Raw genomic sequence first — 21335 nt, forward strand, 5'->3', positions numbered from 1 at the left:
ACTTGGGACGATAACTGATTTTGCACTTTATATGATTATTAAGGATGCTAATGGAACAGTCCCAAGCAGAGAAACCCGCCAGAGGACATCAATCATTCCATGTTCCAGTTTACAGGATTCCATTATGAACCAATCCTAGTTCGTGTAAAACTGTAACATTTGCTAAGAAAATATTTAAAAATAGCATGTGGTCTGATAACATGCCCTGTATAATTCATCACTCCCATGTTCTTCATTGTCAACCAAAGAGGAGGTTACCAGTATCCATACTTCAAAATTTCATAGTAAATTTTATGGAATTTACCCTAAATGGCCTTTCGTTTTTATGTTGTGTTACTATGTTATTATATCCATCTATTAATTTCTTCCACCCTTTCTTTCAAAATCATGCTTATTATATAGTTGACTAGTACTTCATTATCCTGCAGGACTTGCTTTTATCATATGACCGGCAACATGTTTCCTCAGTGATATCCAGGCATGATTTGGGTATTGTTCATAATGCAGTTGGCTTCACATGGCACCCGAGATGACGAAGGAACACAGCTGGTGCCCCTTTGTGACCGGGAAACAGCATCAGATTCGCAGGAGATATTTTCACAATCTGACACCGCAGGAAGCTCCACTGAGTATCTGGCCTCATGTGAAATCAAGCCATTGATTGTTGAGGATGAAAATCACAATATCGATGCGAATGAAGATACCCATCTTGTCATTCAAGACTTTCCACAATGCCGGATTTGCCTTGATAATGAAGGTCCGCAGTCCACACTACACTATGACCTGAAATACCCTTTTCTTAGATAGCACCTTTAGGGCTTTATATACTTGTTATATTTTAATTTTATATTAAGTTGCTGTTTACCATGTCGCATTTCTGCTGCAAGCAGGTGATGACTTGATTGCGCCATGCAATTGCAAGGGCACACAAAAGTATGTCCATAGGTCCTGTCTTGATAACTGGAGATCAACAAAGGTATTGATTCACGAGCATTTTGTCATTTACATTGCACTTGTAGAGTGTAGAGTCGACGCTCAAGTGCTCAATATCCTGAAATCCACCCAAATCCCTGACACGCTAACACTCATTATCGTTACATTATTCTCATTCTGACCTAGTTTCTTTGTTACACATCATCCAGGAAGGTTTTGCTTTTTCACATTGCACTGAGTGTCGGGCAGCATTCTTACTTCGTGCAAATGTTCCTCCAGATCGATGGTGGTTAAGGCTCAAGTTTCAACTTCTGGTTGCTAGAGATCACACATTGATCTTTTTCATTGTACAACTGGTAAGATGTTCACACCTTGTATAGTCTAGTGCCATGAACTAATTTTCTTACCAAGTTGATTGTTTTGTTACCAAGTTGATTTATTTTCTTTTTGCCTGATAGGTTGTTGTTTTATTGGGTATGCTGGTATACAGATTTTATGGAGATGAGCTGCGAGAAATGTTTGGCTATGAACAGCATCCTTACGCTTTTTATGCATTGGCAAGTAAGTTCAATTTTCATAGTGATGTCTACTATCCTTGCACATGTTACAAAATATCTTCGTCTATGATTCAAGAAATTTCTTGAATTGCCATTTACCTAACATGTCGAATGAGAACTAGATAACTTATGCCTTTTATTAGTACTGGATTTCTTCCTATTCAGTGCTGTCAATATGGTTTGGCATGTACTACTTTAAAATAAGCCACTCATTATTTGCATCTTTCATTTTTAATTTTGTGGCCAGTATTAAGATATATGGTGTTCAAATGGTCTTATGCTTGCCTGATATGTATTTCTGTATCTATGAGGATATAGATCATCATGGTGTAATTTATGGTCCCAGCAACACCTTTGGTCCTTTCAAACAAAACATACATAGTATTCCCGCTGTAAACTTCTATAAGACATTTTAGGTCAGTAAAATAGTGACCTAAAACGTCTTATGAAGTTTACAGAGGGAGTACATTTCATATAGGATGAGGCATGGTTATCTAAGTGTGGTTTGTGCTTTGGGCAAGCATGGAAATACCTGCCATATGGATTTCTTTTCATAGTTCAGATGATCGTCTAAACTACTCAAATTGTAGACAAACATGTCTGATAGAGAGAAGTCTACACGCTCAATGGGAGCTACAAAGTCAAGAACTCATGCTTGTAAATTGGTTGGCATATGTAAATTGTAAAGACAACACAGGCAAGATGAGAATGTAATGACATTTGTCTATCTGCTGCCGGCATTTAGCATAGGATTTGTGATTGTACAAGTATTAGCATTGCCTTTGCTGTGTATGAAGCACTTGCTCAGATTTTCTCCTAATGTTTATAATATTTTCTCAAACTGCAGTACTGGCTGTCATTTTGGTTGGTTTGCTATATGGATTCTTCATAGCTATAATATGTGGACAGAGGATCACCGAACGGCACTACCATGTTCTTGCAAAGCAAGAGTTAACCAAGGTTGGTGACAGAAAGAAAAACAGAAACATCAAGTTTGTTGATTGATCTCCATCGCGAGAAGTGCATTTTCTGATTAATAAACTGTTTCTGTAACTGATTAATGAACTATTGGTTGTGCCACCAAGTACTCTAGTCACCAACAGTCCAGTATGTTGCGAAAATCTGAATGCCAGTTTCAACAGAGTGTCCCAATTGGTTCTGTATCATGGTTCAGGTTCCCCGTGTTGTCCTTGCATGATCCCAGTGGGCTATACTAGAGCATGAAGTCCCTGTGAAATGATTTTTTTGGGGGTGTTTCTTGTTAGTACCCCGTGCCTTCGTTTTCTTTCATATCCTGGCAAAGAGTAGCTTCTTAGCAGTACAACTTCTGAAATCGTGGCACCTTCTCTTTCTTATGGTAAACTTATGCTAAATGATTTGCTCATGCTGTGATGTTCTTCTTATGGCAGGAGTATATAGTAGAGGATCTTGAAGGAGCTGATCCAGTGGCAGACCTTGATCCTAGCCATGTCACGGAGCTGAGGACGCTGGGGCTCTATTGAGCATAGCCGCATATAGCATCAGGTTGGCAGTTTAAGTTGCTGTTGATTTACAGCATTCTCTTAGTCGTTATGGGCGCACTCTCTACTCGTCCAGAAATCACTCTTCGCAGCTTGTAGAAGCACTAGTAAGCGTGCACGTGCAACGGACGTAAGTTTAGAATTTTCTTCAATTTTTTGATTATCTGAAACAAAATTTTGTTCATAATATTTATCATAATAACATGTTATGATTTAACAATAATTGGTCTACAATGAAATTATATAATAATCCAAACTCTAATTTCAGCGAACAACCTTCTTGCTAGCTAAATGGAATAAAGGTCTCCCCGCCTAGTCCCCGTTCCGGCGGCGCGTCTAGCACCGTTGGTGGGCGTGTGGAGGTGTGTCTTCGGTGGATCTATCTTTGGTTGATTTGCTCGGATCTCGTCGTTGTTCGTCTACGTCCGCGTGTCTTCGGATTAGATCTTTCTGATCTACGTTATTCTTCATCTGCGGCGGTTGCTGTTTTGGTGCGCTGGTCCTACCGGGCCTTAGCACGACGACTTCCTGACTGTCTATTACAACAAGTTGTGCCCGACTCCGGCGATAGAGGGGCGATGACGGCGGTGCGCCATCGGCTCGCTTTAGTGCTGGTAGTCGTCGCTAGGTGGTCTATGGATCTGGATGTAATTTTTATTATTTCTGGTATTCGTTGTACTGCCATGATTGAAGATGAATAGATCAGAAATTTTCTCGCAAAAAAAAAGCTAAATGTGTCCATGCCATCCAATCCCCATCTTGCAACTGTGACCCCGATGGTTTGAATTTTTGAACATGGTTGTATCTTTCCTGCCGCACACAACACTCTAATTCCCGTCGATGGTTTGAATTTTTTAACATGGTTGTATCTTTGCTGCCGCATGCAATGCTCTACCTCCCGCATCACGCCAAATCTTGTTTTGGGGCATCACCAACGCCCTACCTCCCGCGCCATGCCAAATTTTCTTTTCAGGCATCACCAACGCTCTACGCCCTGTGTCAATGCCAAATTTTCTTTTTGGGATTATCACCGGGGGATTTTGTCCACCTAAATATAATCAAACACCATGGAGGCAAGCTCAAATTGTTGTTAGCTTAGGTCATCTCAACAACACCCAGTCAACCGACCAAGCTAGAACAAAGAGGGCATACCAAAGCATCTACTTTTTATCAACATGGGATAGAATGTTCAAAACAATGCCATCATAATCAACATGAGCAAAACATAGCAAAAAATAAGGAGATTCCATCCTTTTATGCGAGGCAATGAGCAACTTCAGCAGCCAGTGTCCTATCACCTAGCATGAAGACTGGGAACTTTGTCGTTCCAAGATATCCTTCAATATTTCACAAAACTTCAGGAAATCACAAGTACAAATACTTCGACAGCATGAAAATGAAAAAAATAAAATATTTGAACAAAAGAAAGTCACTGTATAGCAGATCTCAACCCAACTTACATGGCATCTTGTTAACCTAAATATTTCATAATCCGAAGGGGAAAATTAAGGTGCGATTTTTTCTCTGACAAAATAGATTTCTGGACACCGGAGATCAAGATTCCATCCCATGGTTTCATAACAATCAACATGTACATGGCTCTCTGATTATATTGTAGCCACTACCATGAATGTCCCGGTCAGCAAGAGTTGCATTTTTTTCACTTAAGCAAGCGCCTAATTTTTTAGTACATGGATGTAATTCTCCTCATATGGCTTGAAAGAAACATGATGCCCTGGGTTTCTGAACCTTGACCCATGCCACCCATCTATTTGTGACAATTTATGCCCAAATTTATATCTGAAATGTATGCCTAGATCTTTAACACGAGCAATAGAAAAACTAAAAACATAAATCGCATAGCCTTCCTTTTCATATGACTCATGATACAACAAGAAATATGATTTTATGATGTTTCGTCACGCACACATGAACCAGAGCTACCAGGCACCAATATTCCACTATTTGCCAATAACTGTAACAATGAAGAAAGGCTACCAGACCACATCTTTTACTACATAATGGAACACTAATGTGCAAACAAAGGCCAATATTGCTCCAATGAAGCATTCATATCATCAAGTAAGAACGGTTGCATGTTTATCACCTTCTCCAAACCAATGAAATTGATGTTGTAACACATTGTGCATGCTACGAAAGAAATTGATGAGGACAATATTACATTTCTTCTTACAACAGCATACATGCGCCATATAAGAGGTCTAAATCTTGATGATAGGTTCATGCATAAAGGAAGCGAATTTGAAAAACATATCAGAATCTTACGAAATGATCCTAACTCCATGCAAAGTTGCTTAGTAGGAAAAATAGCAGTGAAGGATCAAGTTGGACAACAAATAACATTAATATAATTCTCCTTCAAGGTAAATAATAAAAAATGAAATCATAGTGGGTACAAGTATTTTGAATAATGAAGAGAGGTACGATATACGTGCAATGCACATTTCCAAAATTTATATATATGAATATATGTAAATAGAAGTTTTGCTAATGTCATAGTTTTCCATACTTCACTAACATCTTATCATGTCAAATCATTGGTGGACATCCCCTTTGTGCTGCAATTTTTAATTTTGTTTAACTTCCTATCTCCACTTACATCATGGATAACATACAACAAAATTTAATTGAAATTCGATAAACTTCTATCAGATGATATGACTGTGAAGATCAGTGCAGGTTATGTCATTGAGCATCATACTAACCCTTCAAAGTGTGACCGTAATCCAAACTACAACACATGAATTACCATATAGCTACCTTATGGGGCATATATGCCATATCCTCATATCTTCTTGTTTGGCAGAGTTCACCACTTGCATAGTCTTGAATGGAGAAGATTGAACATGCTCTCGTACAACTGGGCAATGGTGTGGAACTCCATAAGCGATGGCGACGATGCTGGATACAGTTGTCCGTCCGGCATGATGGAGAAGCTTCAAGAACTAAATTTTTTTATTCCTTGCCCAGGATCTGTAATGAACATGTTAGTACACAAATTAATTTACCAACATAGTGTACAAAACAGAGAATCGAATTCTAAATGTGGCCTCACATGCTAATAATTGTACATACATGTATGTTGTTCAATCCATCTATGATATACAACCCTATTGTACACACAGGGAGTGAAGCGTTTTTGGAATTAAACAAGCTAGTTGTAGACATGCTAATAGCATCAGTTTTGCGTTATCCACATAGTACTGCACTGCCATGTACAAAATCAAGAGAGGAAGGTACTTTCTCTACTTGCACGGGAGAATCTTGAGACAGACTCTACGCTACCTGGACAGGAGAATCTTGTGGCGGAGATTGGGAGGAGGTAGCAGAGGTGTTCTAGACGGCGGCGTGCAGTGGGTGGGGAACAAAATCAAGCAAGATATTCAGCGTGTCTTCCTCATGGACAGTCTCAAGGTACTTCTTCTGAAACCACAGAAAATGGATTAAGCAACTACGTGCTACAAGTTTAAAAAAAAGAATCTGATATGTAGTCGAAATTTATCTGTTCACCACAGAAAATGAGGAGCTTCACTTCTTCCTCGAGTTCTCTTATATGCGCCTGATAGTAGAAACAAAAGCCAGAAATCACCTCACATGAAGAAAAATCAGAACAACTAAATTGGAAACCAATCTGCTGCGGAAGTGCTACTCACTTGGGCTTTCTCCCAGCTCGCGTTAGTGCTCCCGATCAAAGCTGGAACCAAAATCAAACAAAGGAGAGACTTGGTGTAACCTGTAACGAAGTCTTTAGACAATACGTACAAACCAGAAAACCAAAACGTGCAAATCCCCAAATCCCACGACATGCTTTACTGAGAGGAGCTTGCCGGTGTCCAAATTTATCTCGAGGTAGACCTTCCAGAACATACAGGAGCCGGTTATCTCGCCCTTCCGCCATCAGATCGACAGGATCTCTCCTGCTCGTCCGCTCCCGTTGACGGCGTCAGCGGCAGCAGGCGGCATGGCGGCGAGGGGCTCTTGCAGATGAGCCCGAGCAGTCCCACCCCCCTTGCGATGGCGGGAAATGATCCGGACGCCGATCCCGCCAAGGGGCCCGGCGGAGTGCTCCGTTGCGCCGCCGCTAAAGCAGAAGTTGACAAATCACCAGAGTCGAATAAATCGTGTGGCGCGAGCCCGCTGCTACTCGAGAAAGGAGATGGACCCGCCGCCGCCGACGCAGGCCGAGCCCGCTGCGTCCACCGCCGCCGCCGCCGCCATGGCCCGCGTCCGCTGAATCCGCCACCGCCGCCGCTCGAGAGGGACACTCGCGTCGGTGACAGGCCGAGCCCGCTGCGTCCCGCGCCGCCGACGCTGCTTGAGGCAGGAGAGTGACCCCGGCGCCGCCGACGCGGGCCGAGCTTCGCCCAGCGGCGTCCTGTAGCGAGGAGAGGGAGGGGAGGTGGAGAACCAGCGGCGTGCGGAATCGGCCCGTGTGTTGCAGGGGCGAGCGGGGATCTGGGGATGGAGCAGACGTCTGCTTGGGCAGAACATTTGATCTCAATCGTTGATTTGCATCACGGACTATTGATGTAATATGGAGTGTACGATGTGTTTAAGTTAATCTGATCGGAGGGTTCTGACAATCTCGTGTACAATTTGTTGTGTGGCTTTAGGAAAGTTTATGTTTGCTTTTTTAATAGTACTATAGATATGTAAACAGCTCGTACAAAACGCTGTAACAAACATCCCCTTCCACGGTTCAAATTCCATAATGGCCATTCCATTATCACACCAAAAATTCTCTATCATTTCGTAAGCAGCTAGTACCGGGTTTCCATATCCCTTCCAGACCGCAAGGCCTCCGCAAATCCTGCGCTCTGGTCGCTCCGTGCTGCGTTGTCGTGTACTCCCTCCGTCCCAAAATTCTTGTCTTAGATTTGTCTAAATACGGATGTATCAAGTCATTGATACATCCGTATTTAGACAAATCTAAGACAAGAATTTTGGGACGGAGGGAGTAATTTCGTTTGGGCTGAGCTGGGTGGTTCCCCCAATCAAATGGCAACGCCACTCTATGCATGGACCCCATCCATCCATCTCCTTTTTTCTTCTGTCCCTAATGTTCTGATCCCTCCCTCTTGATCTTTCGTGCTTGGCCGAGAGTGATAGATAAGGTTTTCACTGTTTTGTGCTTCTACCATGTGGTTTTGCTCAGCTGCATAGGGCGTCCAAGAAATGAGACGCTCTAGCAAAGACCACTCCTACTCTCCTAATGTAGTGTGTATCTATTAGCCAGGCCTTATTTTTGTGTCCTTAATTAGAACTGAAGTGGGCTCATGACAAAGGGCCCAGTAACTCGTCTGGGCGGCGTATTGGGCTGCCGTAACGCCATCTCGGTTTCCAGGGTCCACACGACACGCTGAAGAAAACTAGGGCGGGCCCAGTAGCTGGGCTTTTACCTTATTAATTTACACCTAAAATGGGCCCAGTGGCTCATCTGGCCGGCCTATTGGGCTTTGATAACGCCAGCTCGGCTTTCCGGGTCCGCAAGAAACTAGGGTTAAAGCGCAGCACCTATATAACCCGCCACATACCCTCCCCTTCCAGCACCAAAAGCCGCCGCCGCGACAGGGTGAGGCCGCAAGATGTGTTTCCTCGATCGCCGCCGCCGTGACCGGGTGAGGCCGCAAGATGTGTTTCCTCGATCGCCGCCGCCGTGACCGGGTGAGGCCGCAAGATGTGTTTCCTCGATCGCCGCCGCCGCCGCCGCCGTGACCGGGTGAGGCCGCAAGATGTGTTTCCTCGATCGCCGCCGCCGCCGCCGCCGACGTCGTCTCGTTCCTTCTTCCCCGATTTTCCCCTCGCTTTTCGATCAAATATTCGATCTTTCATTGTTTGGGGCCTGTGATGTGAACAATTTGTCCGTACCATCTGACATCTCTGATGATCCACATTTGCTAAAGTATCTCTGAGGTCCCCCTTTGTGTTTCTTTCTCATCTGGTTTTGGTTTCGATCATGAAAATTTTCCCCCGTCACCGCAGTTTTTATCGATCTCTGTTTTTCGCTGTTTTGCAGCCATGGAATGTGAGAGGCAACAAATTAGAGTCTCTGATGCGCTAATCTCCATAGCGACTTCGGTGCTGTACGTTGCCCAGAGCGACCCCGGCGACAGTTATCATGCGTGCGCCGTCTGCCCGTACGACATGCGCATCCCTGTCCCCTACATCTCCTGACCACCTTTGTATGAATATGTCTTGGTATTACTTCCGAGGCAAACAAATTAGAGTCTCTGATGCGCTAAACTCTGTAGCGACTTCGGTGCTATACGTTGCCGAGAGCGATTTTGGAACGAGGTATCATGCGCTCGGCGTCTTACGTACGGCGCGCGCATCCCTATGTTCCACACTTTTGAGCTTTGTCTTTTTAACCACAAAACCGAAAACATGTGAAAATGTTGGGTCTGGATTCTTTGAGTGAATTGTCATAAGTGCCTGCATTTTTTTCTAAAAAGAAAGATAAATGAAACTTCAATCCAAACGAAAGCAATGTCTACAGACCCCTTATGCAGTTCAAAAACCACAACATGAAACAGCAAGGAAAATCAATTGCAGCCAGCAGCACATCACTAAACTGAAATGTAATAGAATCTGTGCCAGAATGGTTGATGTTCTTTTTTCGTCGGTTTAAGCTTTGCTGAAAAGTGGGCAGAGCCTTTTCGTCCATGAGTAGCAATCTATAGTAGAAACAATGCAAAACAAAGCTTGCCAAACTAGTTTGACAAGCAAGTTTACTATGGGATAATAACTATAAAAACTTCAAAGAGATTGAGAGTCAATTCTCCAGAACTATAAATTCCAGACAGTTTGAGACGAGAAACCACCTGTTTCTATACCATATCATGTACATTCTGAGGGTCAAATGGCTGTAGCAAACAGGAAACAGCTTGAACTGCTTTTCCCCTGAATTAGAGGCTTCAGAGAATATTTGAAGGTGAAAATCTACATTTCTTCTCTGGATATGTACATCCCAGACATTCTAGCTGGAGCTTAGTCACCCACAGAAACAACGCTATCAATCACGAGTTACCTCTTTCAAGTTGCCTCTCGAGCATCAATCTACTTGTTTTGGGGCCTGTGATGATAACAATTTGTCCGTACCATCTGACATCTGTGACGATCCTCATCTGCTAATGTATCTCTGAGGCCCCCCTTTCTGGTTCTTTCTCATCTGGTTTTGGTTTTGATCTTGAATTTTTAACCCATCGCCGCAGTTTTTATTGATATCTGTTTTTGCTGACGCTCAGCCATGGAAAGGCAACAAGTTAGAGTCTCTGATGCGCTAAACTCCATGGCGACTTTGGTGCTGTACGTTGCCGAGAGCGGTACAAAAGTTCCTATATCAATGTTAAATGCCCTACCTTTGAGTGCGGTTTGAACTATTGATTTACCTAATTGGAAGTAACCAATTAGGTTTATGACAAAACCTAGAAATCGATCACTGATCCAATTTGACTACCTCTACGGGATAGACCTCAACAGAAAACTGTTGAGTAAGGGCAGCAAGTGATTCAGTTCAGTAGTTCCTCATAGAAAATTATTGGCTCTAGAGATATGGTAATATGGAAAAGACAAAATTGTTTGAAGCACGCGCAGAACTGGAAGCGCCCCTTGTTTCAAAGAGAGGACCGGCGATAGTTGTCATGTGTTGCCTGCATATCCCTATCCCCTACACCTCCTGAGTGTCGGATGAATGAACTGTAGTTTTTGAGGCAACAAATTAGAGTCTCTGATGCTCTAAACTCTGTAGCAACTTTGGTGCTGTACGTTGCCGAGAGTGAGCCGAACTCTTTTTCCCACACTTTTAGTTCAGATCAGTTCACATGTTTTATGAATACATATGCGAATTACGAAAGGTCTTGCAGTTTTATTTTACGAGATTTTTTAGATTACGATATTTTACGAGATTTTTTATGAATACATATGCTTTGTTGGGATTTGTTCTGACGATTGTTATCAGTATGTGATCTGCTAACGATCTCCTCTTTGCAAAGAACCGGGACGCATTGACAGTGAGTAAATGGACAAGATGATGTACGAAAAGTTTTCAGATAAAAATGCTTAGTGCAAAATAAACGAAACCTGCGTCACAAGTTCATTACAGGCCTTTATAAAATCTGTGGCAGCCAGTTAAGCACATGAGAACTAGAATTGCATCTGGGCTCCTGGGGTCCTGCATGGACGATGATCTGTTATGAAATTTTCGTTTGAGGGCAGGCACCTATTGTCTCTTGGCCAAGCTTTGTAGTATAAATATGGTCAGGTGTCAAGAAACCAGGGTTCATCCTTCTCACTGCTGCATCAGCCAAATGGTTGAATTTGAAGGTGAAATGTGATACCCCAGACATTTTTCGTCCGTTAGTATATCCCTGCCTGACATTCAGGCTCACTTCCTACAAAAATGCCTGGAGCTTATCTGCCCACAGAAACAATGTTATGTTACATCTCTCGAGCATCAATCCATCTATCTTTGGGGCCTGTGATGTGAACAATTTGTCAGTACCATCTGACATCTATGATGAACCATGTTTGCCAATGTATCTTTGAGGCCACCTTTCCCATCTGGTTTTGGTTTTGATCTTTATCTTCCCCACATTGTTTGTCCGATCGCCGTAGTTGATTTCTATCTCTGATTTAACAAAGGAAGGATGGCAACAAATTAGAGTCTCTGATGCGCTAAACTCCATAGTGACTTCGGTGCTGTATGTTGCCGAGAGCGACCCTGTTGATAGTTATCATGCGTGCGCTGTCTTCTCGTACGGCCTGCGCATCCCTATCCCCTACACCTCCTGAGTTTCGTACAATTTTTTCAGATAAAAAAATGCTTACACAAAGTAAACGAAACCAGTGTCACAACAGTTTAAATTCATTACATGCCTTTATTATTTATAAAATCTCTGGCAGCCAGTTAAGCACAACTGAAACTGCATCTGGACTCCTGGGGCCTGCATGGGCGATGTTCTGTTATTATGACAACAATTTTCGTTTGTAAAAAAATCGACAGTACATTGACAGTATCCGAATCGAATAAGAAAAAAAAAACATAGCTATTTCATCAAATTCTGATTTGTCTCTTGGCCAAGCTATTTCTAGTTAGTGGTTTATAACATGGAATAATAACCATAAAATCATAAAGATGGTCAGGTGTCTAGAAATCTCCTGGTTCATCCTTCCCACTGCTGCATCAGTCAAATGGTTGAATTTTATGGGACTTGATAATATCTTATCAGAAGCCTGAACTGGTGGTTCCCACCAACTTAGTGTGATATCCCAGACATTCAGGCTCACTACCATTTGGCTGTAGCTTCTCCAGACAGGCCTGGAGCTTAACTGCCCACAGAAACAATGTTATCTTCCATCTCTCGAGCAAACTTCGTGTGATATACTGAAGTTTGACTTTGGGGCCTGTGATGTGAACAATTTGTCCGTACCATCTGACATCTCTGATGAACCACGTTTGCTAATGTATCTCTGAGGCACCCCTTGTGTTTCTTTCCCATCTGATTTTGGTTTTGATCTTTATTTTCCCCACATTGTTTCTTTTGATTGCCGTGGTCTATTTATATCTCTGATTTAACAATGGAAGGAAGGCAACAAATTAGAGTCTCTGATGCGCTAAACTCCATAGCGACTTCGGTGCTGTACATTGCCGAGAACGACCCTGGCGATAGTTATCATGCATGATCCGTCTTCTCGTACGGCCTGTGCATCCCTATCCCGTACACCTTCAGTATGACTTCGAGGTAACAAATTAGAGACTTCGTGCTATACGTTACCGAGAGCGATTTTGGAATGAGTTTTCATGTGGGTGTCGTTACGGGCTACACATCCCTTTGTCCCATGCTTTTACCTTCTTTACCAAAAATATAGAAAATTGTTTCATTTGGATCCCTCCTTTTTTAGGGACATTCCTGTTTACAAAGCCTTTTTTTTATAACAGTAATTAAATAAAAAATTATTCACCCTAAAAATATATTTATTTCCCCTAAAAAAACCTAAAAATATTTTATTCACCTATGCACTGGTGCCTTTGGGCCACAGAAGAACAACAATCCATTATTCAAGTATGTTGATGCAGGCATAAATAGTGTTACCTTAATCAAGAGAGGTGCTTTAACCTTATCGCACAAAGGCATTATTAGATGATGTATCTTAGTATGGAACAAGTATGGGATCTACCATGCACAAAATGATCCTTGAAGAACTCTGGATGTACATACTCCCTCCGTCCCAAAATTCTTCTCTTAGATTTGTCTAGATACGGATGTAACAAGAATTTTGGGACGGAGGGAGTACTACCTAAGGGCTCAATGTCCAATCCTCTGAAGGCAACTTAGACTTTACTCCATCTGTTTCAAAATATCGAAGTTCTAGGTTTGTCCTAAGTCAAACTTCTTTTAGTTTGACCATGTATATACAAAAATATAGACATCTACAACATCAAATAAATATAATATGAAAATATATTTTATGATGAATGTTTTTTTTTCGAAACGGAGGCATAAGATTTGCCTCATCTATTAAATAAGGAGAGAATAGAGTTTAGAGAATTACAACACACCCACTCTTTCGGCATGACAATTACTCGCCCAGAAAAAAATTCCCTAATTTCTTTGCGCCCCGTCGACGATGGCGGTGAGTAGGACGGTCGGTGGTGCACTTTTGTGGCGGAACACTCGTGCATTTCTTTCATTCCAAATGGTCCAAGAGACGAGCATGGTGAGGGAGGCCATAGCTTGCCGGTTAGGGTTGCGGTTGTTGGTTCTCTTGTCCCACCACTGGTAGACGGAGTCGTCCATGAGCCAATCGGAAGTATCCATGTGCGCAAGACCTAGTTTCTCAATAAGAGACTTCCATAGCCGAATCGTGTAGCAGCACTTGAAGAAAAGGTGGGCTCCTGATTCTTGCTCCCTATTGCAGAGCTTGCAAAGGCCACAATTTGGCCAACCTCGACGCTCCAAGCGATCGGCGGTCCAAATCCTATCTTGCAACGCCAACCAAGCAAAAAACTTAACCTTTGGAGGTGCCCATGCCTTCCAAACCATGCGATCCAAGGGGGAAAGAGTCATGCCTAGGAATTGAGCCTTGTATGCGGTGGCCGCCGTGTAGATCCCATCGTTCGCATGCTTCCAAACGATGAGGTCTTCGGTTTGCTCATGAAGGTGGACGTCATTAAGGAGCATCCAAAGAGTGAAGAACTCCCTAATGTGGGCGATGGAGACATTCGTGTCCGTGTTCAGACTGACCTTGAAGATCCAAGCGTTCCCCACGAGGGCCTCATGGACCTTCCAATTCTTCCTTCTCGAGGCCGCAAACAAGAGTGACACGATATCCTTGGGTTTGCGACCAAGAAGCCACAGGGAGCCCCAAAAAGGCGTTTTGGCGCCATCCCCTACAGTGATAGTCGTAGAGGCATAGAAAAACTCGAGGTCCTCCTCCGTGCACGGGTTTCCAAGGCCAACCCATAATCTGCGGGGCTCCGTCCATTCATACCATAGCCATCGGAGCCGCAAAGCACGTGCAAACTTGTCGGTGTCGAGCACCCTGAGGCCACCATATTCTTTTGGTCTACAAACCACCTTCCAGTTGACCTTGCATTTGGCTCCCGTTGTCTTGTTCGAGCTGGACCAAAGGAAAGCTCTCTCAATTTTGTTAAGGCTATGGAGAGAGCTCTGAGGCACGATGAGGGGCGTGATGGAGAATACTGCTTGGGAGGTAATGACCGACCTAACAAGTGTCGTACGACCGATCGTAGTGATGTTTTGGCCCTCCCAAGTGACCAATTTGCCGGCCACTTTGTCCTCAAGGTATTGGAAATCCACCTTCTTTAGTTGCCAAACAGAGAGTGGTAGTCCTAGGTATTTGACCGGAAAAGAGGCACGTGCTGCCGGCATGCTCTGAAGAATTTGCTCAAGGTCAAGGTGATTGCAGCGAATAGGCACAACCGAGCTTTTTTGGAAGTTGGAACAAAGGCCTGTGACGTCCCCAAAGCCTCTGAGGATAGAGGCAAGATTGTCGATGTCCCGCTTGATGGGGGCCACAAAGACCGCCGCATCATCCGCATAGAGGGAGGTGCGCACCATGGCACCCCGACCACGGATCTTATGTAGGAGCCCTTTTCGCGTCGCCAAGTCTAGGATCTTATGCAAGGGGTCAATTGCCAAGACGAAGAGGAGTGGAGAGATGGGGTCCCCCTGCCTGAATGCGCGGCCATGCTTGACAGGAGGGCCGGGTAGCCCGTTTAGCATTATCCGAGATGAAGAAGAGGATAGAAGCGCAGCAATCCAAGCTCGAAATTTTGGAGGGAAGCCCAACCGTTGGAGCAGCTCAAGAATGTATCCCCACTTACTGAGTCAAAAGCCTTTTTTATATCAAGCTTGAAAAGGAGTGCGGGGGTCTTGCATTTGTGTAGACGCCGGGCAAAATTCCGAACATACATGAAGTTGTCGTGGATACTTCTCCTTTTAATGAAAGCACTCTGGGCGTTGGACACGAGGTCATCCATGTGGGGCGCAAGGCGTAGCGATAGAACCTTGGCAATGATTTTAGCGATGGCATGTATGAGGCTAATGGGCCTATAATCAGAGATGCCTTCCGCGCCATCCTTCTTAGGCAGCAGAACAACATTGGCAGAGTTTAGCCATTGCAGGTTGGAGGTGTGTAAGCAATCGAAGCGTTGAATGACCCCCATGATCGTATGCTTGATGATTCCCCAACACTTCTTGAAGAAGATCCCCATGAAACCATCATGTCCCGGCGCCTTGTTACTAGGCATCTCTTTTATAGCCTCCCAAACCTCCTCCTCGGTGATGTCGGCGTCGAGGTCTTGCAAGGCATGGGCCTCAATGCCCAGTTCCTCCCAATTGAAATCCTTATTGCTCGTACTTCCCCGGCCCATGACCTCGGAGAAGTGATCATGGATGATCTTCTCTTTTTCCTTGTGGTCGGTCACCCAACCATGAGCATGCTTTAGCCGGTGAATATGGTTTTTTCTCCTACGGGCATTGATGCGACGGTGGAAGAATTTGGTGTTGGCATCACCCTCCCTCAGATTTGCTAGTCTAGCACATTGGCTCTTCCTAGCCCGCTCAAGGACCGCCAAACTAACCACTCTTCGCTTAAGTCTAGCACGCAATGAAACTAATTTTGTGTTGTAGATGTTGTTATATTTTTTGTTAGACTTGGTCAAACTGAAAGATGTTTGACTTAGGACAAACTAGAACTTCAATTTTTTTGGAACTGAGGGAGTACAAACTTTTTTTGGGGCTACCAAAAGGTTAAATATACCTTGAACTTGGTTAATACGGTTTACTGGATGTATGTCACTGCAATTTTGGTCAATTGAAAACGCCATTGCAGTTTTACACTTTGGGGGATATGCCAATACAATTCATCCACCCTCCTCTATATAGAGGATGGAATAATTGTAATGTCATTTTTCCAAAGTGCAAACTTGTAATCGCATTTTTACAATTCACCAAAGTTGCCATGGTATATATCCAGTTAATCCTTGTTATTATCCTCTAGAGTCTATAGCACAATGTACTAGAGTACTACTCTTGATTCACATACATATTTTGGATCATCTGCTTGTTGGTTCCCAGAATTAGAGGCATCAGAGAACTAAAGGGGAAATAATATCTCTTTTTCAACTTGATCCAGAAACGACAAAACATGGTTATTATCATCAATGCAATAATGGTTTAATTTTGCAAACATTTTAGGTTCAGTTCTTTTAAACATTTTAGGTTCAGTTCTTTGTGGCTGGAGCTTCTCCAAAAATGGTTGTAAGATGTGTTTCCTTGCTTGCTTCTCTTCCATGAGCTCCCTCCTGAGTATTGATCTAACTTTGGGGCCTGGGATGTGAATAATTTGTCCGTAGCATATATCTTTGATGAAACCATGAGTTGGTTTCGAGATCTTATGGGTTTCAGCTCTAACCTACCAACTTGTTTGGGACTAAAGGCTCAGTTGTTGTTGTTGTATTCACATTTGCTAATGTATCTCTAAGGTCCGCTGTGTTTCTTATCTGTTTTGGTTTTCATTTTGCCACACATTCTTTTGATTGCCGTAGTAGATCTCTGTCTCTGATGTGTTTATCCATGTAGCGACTTAAGAGCATGCTCCAGAACGATCCCGGTGATAGTTATCAGTTATCACGCATGCTCCATCTTTTCGTACGGCCTCTGCATTCCTATCTCCGACACCTCCTGCAGTAAGAACTGTGAGACAGCAAATTAGAGTCTCAAATGCACTAAATTCTGTAGCGTCTTTGGTGCTGTACTCTGCTTAGTGAGTCGAGAACAAGTTATTGCCCTATCTCATATCCCTTTGACCTTGTTTATCCAAAACTATTGGGATATGGAAGAACAACAATCCAATCTTCCTGTATGGAACTAATGGATGGATAAATAGTGATGCTTTAAGCTTGTGTCCTGCAAAAACATCAGTATGGAATCTACTATACCCAGAACGATTATCTGCAAAGAAATTGGGATGTATAGAATTCAGGTCCAATCCTTTGCATATCCATGACCGTGTTGCTTTCTGCATGCAAACACTGGAAATGAGTGACTGATGAAAATAAATGTCTGCATTGTTCTTTCCTTGTAAAAAGATGAAGGAAACTTACACTGTAGAAGCTAATTTTGGGACTACCAAATGGTCTAATATACCTTGGACTTTAGCAATATCCTCTAACTATTGGCTCACATACATATTGAGGATCATCTAACTATTGGCTCACATACATATTGAGGATCATCCACCTATTGCAAACTGCAAACGACTTTAAATGTTGGTTCCCAGAATTAGAGGCATAAGAGAATATTAAAGGTGCATTATGAGCTCTACTTGATCCAGAAACGAGAAAACACAGTTATTTGCATCAATCCAACAGTAGTATAATTTCTCAATCATTTTAGTGACATAGTTTTCTTGATGAAAAAATGAGCACATATGAAGTACTCAACACCTCCCAAAAGCTTCAGCTATTGCAAGCCTTCTCATCTGAGTTCTTGAGGCCTTGAAGATCAAGCAGACAAGTGGACTAGAGTAGAACAACCAACCAGCAGTTCAACTTCCCTAACCCAGTAGTTAGACTGTCAAGCAATGCCTTGCCTTGTTATTTTGTTTCAGCTCTTTGCCGCAATTGTAGGATGCAGTCTGCAGAGCCGTCACCCTGTAGATACCTGGTCATCTTGTTTCCTACCTGAACCTTCAATAGCCCTACTATTCTCTCTTAATTGATTAAGCTGAACTCCTGCCATTATTCTTTATACAAAAAGGAAAAGTAATTAGTTGATGTTGATTATTGAGACAACTGAGTTGCGATGCAAAGTCACGGGAAGTAAGGAGTTTGAACTTTAAAATTACAATCTTGCCCATATGAGTTGTCTTACCTGAATCAAACTTTCTATTTTCATTGCCTCCTTTTGAAGCCAAGAATATATGCTCCATCTTTTGTATGCTTAATTGCTTATAGACATAGACTTCTTGCATATATCTTTCTGAAAGTAACAGAATATATGGGGAGATATTACTTTGTCCACTAACCAAGCATCTCCCTCTTAGCAGCTAACTTCTTACCAGTTTGTTTGATGGTCTAATTATTGGTGCTCCATTAGTTCGTCTTCTTTTTCCTTTCCACCTCCCATCAATTTCTTTGATTTCCCAAATGACATCCTCCAAATTTTCGTATTTCCCAGGTATTGGTATTTTTTCTACCAATTTCCCTCCAAATTAATATGATATTTGTATTTGCTAGAGACAAAATGAAATTGGAGTTTAAATTCTTTTCGGTAGACAATTCATTCTTCCAGCCTACTGCCGGTAATGGATCAATAATGATTATTCTCCTAGGTTGGCAACCAGGACACCAGATTGAAAGTGACATGGGAATTTATGCTGGTTGGGGTGCAAAAGAATGCACCCCACTCCCGTAGATGCACCAAGCTTCATGTTTTGGAGCGGTACCTCTTGCTCATGGTGTCCTTATTCGTGTATTGATGGAGAGAGTTCGATGTACAAGTGTGAGTTACGTGCAATAGCTTGTGGCCCTTTACAGAGTAGGATGCCCCTTGGCTCTGTAACAAAAGCAGGGGCAGACTTGTTCTTGGCTCTGTATGTTGTGGGGTCTCTGACTGTAGGTTCTACCGGTGGAGGTTGTCCCATGGGCCAACTAAAGTAGGGTCCCTGGGAAGATGGACCTCTCCTTGGGCCATAAGGGGGGTTTCTTCCCTTCGAGGCCACCAAGGGATCTTCTTGGAGGTGGTTGGTGGGTCTCTTCTATCACCCCTCTGTGGGAGATGGCAGGGACCTATTAGAGGCGTAAGGAGGCGACCTGCTGTGGATCGTCCTCACCTCATTATTTGCATAAGATTTCTTGAAAACAGTACATCCTCATGCATGCATGACCATGTGAGGTTATCATCCTCGAACTCCTGAAGTGTGGAGATGATTTGACAATGTAAAAACGTTCATTCGATGTGTCCTCTCCAGACTACTGTTACTAAGTCCTAACTGTTACCTTCTGTCTTAGAAAAATGGCAAGCACATGAACAAGGTCCCCACTTTTCATCTAACAAGGCAATATGATCACACTATGAGTGCCAGTTCTTGTTTGCTAACTGTTTTTAAAACTCTTAATCATTAACAGAAGCCATCCTGACAATGACCTGAAACATCTGATGACGCGTATATGAAGGATATTCGATGTTGCGAGTGGTAGACATCATGTACATGTTCTCTTGATTCACCTCTTTTTTTTTGTGATGCAAAATATTGCCTGCACTACCTGTACACAAAGTCTGATGGCAACTACTCAAACAATGATACGAGGAGTCTTCATAACATTAGGCATGTCATTATCTTCCAGTTCAGGACCCTACAAATTCTTTTCTTTTTTTCTTTTTTATGAACAAAAATGTAAGCGAGCATAGCTTTGGTAATCTGAGTTATGAAGTCATGACTCATCAGCTGTAACACTTTCGGACAAATGGGAACACATTAAATTGGGGAATTTACGGACAACTAGAATAGAACACATGTTCGAGAATTTGAATATAACACATCCAGAAGGTGTGAGACTGCTGACTCCCTCATCAGTTGCAGCTATTTCCAGTTACGCCGTGTCATGGTCATGGGTCGGTGCCATTATTGTGTCTAGAGAAGTCATGTAATGTTCTTGAGATGATGTATCTATGCATCTGATGACCGAGCATATCATTTCCCTGTGATCCAACACAAGGCACTATCTTCTGGACAGCTGTTTAAGCATGGGCATAGTTGGTGAAGCTACCAAAAATGTGTTGGGGTGATAGTTCAGGAATCAGCTCTGTCCCAAGCCTGTTTGCCACAAATTCATCTATTGAAGCCCTGAATTGCCCTCATGATTAAGTTGCGGGGAGATTACTAGCACCAGTTACACCGCCTCACCACCTGGGGACCTTGCCCCCATTGTGACTGTTTTATCCATCTAGTATATCATAGTACAAAGTTTCATGGCTAAGTAAACCAAGAGAATAATTAACTTACTGAAAATTGTAATGCATAGAGATTATGTAAGCTAAAGCATACCATAGTTGAAATTATATTTGTGATTTAACCTCCAATATTTTTTTTCCAGGTAAACAGCAATGATGAAATGGGGAAACCAGCCTATTTCAGCATAACTTGGAAGGCTGATGTTGCATGAATATTATCACAGTTTCATCACGAGGAATGAAAAATGGGCCTTTATGTGGCGCATATGTGTATATTTTCAAAAGGAAAACAGGTCGTTCCTTTCTAGCCACCAAATAGAATTCATGTTTCTTTTTTGTTTCATGTAGGGTAGTTTGCTCTCAAAATAGGAGAATAAGGTGAGTTGCCTCCCACACATTCTCAACAGAGAGGTTGCAGAAATGCTAGGATGCTATGCTGAATGTACTTTTTTTGTTAGATACATTTCTTTCCTTTCCTTTTCCAGGTTCGTAATAAAATGTAACATTTAAAGTTGGAAATTTGTTCTCTATTGTGCATATGTTGCAACTCTGTGCTTGGCTACGCTTCATCCTTCGATTATTTTCATCAAATTTATGAACCAATTGATATCCCTGAAGGTTACACAAGTTTGTACGCCTAGCATCCCTGTTCAGAAAATGAACTAGAGGTTTATGTCGTATTGCTTGAACTGTCTGCACCATCATAATTTGCAGTGCACATGCTGCTCTTGTACTGGAGGATCTTTTTAATTGTTTCTTCCATTTCTAATTTTCTATGATTGCTAGTACCTTGGGACTTGTGACGTGCTACTGAAATCAAGGAC

At 42.7% G+C, this 21335-nt stretch overlaps 1 protein-coding gene, 1 long non-coding RNA gene and 4 other non-coding genes across 10 annotated transcripts in view; 5 read left to right on the forward strand and 1 right to left on the reverse strand.

The window, feature by feature from the left end:
* The window catches only part of LOC123136093 (uncharacterized), a 22082-nt gene extending 960 nt beyond the window's left edge, over positions 1–21122 (forward strand). Inside the window, exons 2-8 of one of the 4 annotated variants that reach the window (XR_006466560.1) lie at positions 429–757; positions 891–976; positions 1143–1289; positions 1392–1494; positions 2338–2450; positions 2900–3140; positions 3279–3748. Coding sequence is in view for 3 of the 4 variants with exons in the window: in XM_044555377.1 (XP_044411312.1) it covers positions 481–757; positions 891–976; positions 1143–1289; positions 1392–1494; positions 2338–2450; positions 2900–2992 (819 nt within the window). In the remaining variant the exon portion in view is untranslated. Of the gene's footprint in view, positions 1–428; positions 758–890; positions 977–1142; positions 1290–1391; positions 1495–2337; positions 2451–2899; positions 3141–3278; positions 3749–20654 lie in introns of those variants that run through there. The other 3 variants (XM_044555377.1, XM_044555378.1, XM_044555376.1) reach the window with 3 other exon arrangements.
* LOC123136095 (uncharacterized) lies at positions 4849–7517 on the reverse strand. 2 transcript variants are annotated; one of them, XR_006466562.1, is made up of 5 exons: positions 6685–7517; positions 6542–6590; positions 6317–6454; positions 5792–6004; positions 4849–5161 (listed from the first exon to the last, which is right to left on the reverse strand). It is a non-coding gene; the product is annotated as an uncharacterized lncRNA (long non-coding RNA). The 2 variants fall into 2 exon arrangements; XR_006466561.1 differs by lacking the exon at positions 4849–5161 and having other exon boundaries at positions 5460–6004; positions 6685–7515.
* LOC123140458 (small nucleolar RNA snoR117) lies at positions 8871–8948 on the forward strand. Its single transcript, XR_006470016.1, has one exon. It is a non-coding gene; the product is annotated as a small nucleolar RNA snoR117 (small nucleolar RNA).
* Positions 10101–10178, forward strand: LOC123140457 (small nucleolar RNA snoR117). The gene has a single exon (XR_006470015.1). It is a non-coding gene; the product is annotated as a small nucleolar RNA snoR117 (small nucleolar RNA).
* On the forward strand, positions 11503–11580 carry LOC123140461 (small nucleolar RNA snoR117). Its single transcript, XR_006470018.1, has one exon. It is a non-coding gene; the product is annotated as a small nucleolar RNA snoR117 (small nucleolar RNA).
* On the forward strand, positions 12431–12508 carry LOC123140459 (small nucleolar RNA snoR117). Its single transcript, XR_006470017.1, has one exon. It is a non-coding gene; the product is annotated as a small nucleolar RNA snoR117 (small nucleolar RNA).
* Positions 21123–21335: the final 213 nt, after the last annotated feature.

Source organism: Triticum aestivum, chromosome 6B (assembly GCF_018294505.1).
Source record: "Triticum aestivum cultivar Chinese Spring chromosome 6B, IWGSC CS RefSeq v2.1, whole genome shotgun sequence".
NCBI classification, from domain to species: Eukaryota; Viridiplantae; Streptophyta; class Magnoliopsida; order Poales; family Poaceae; genus Triticum; species Triticum aestivum.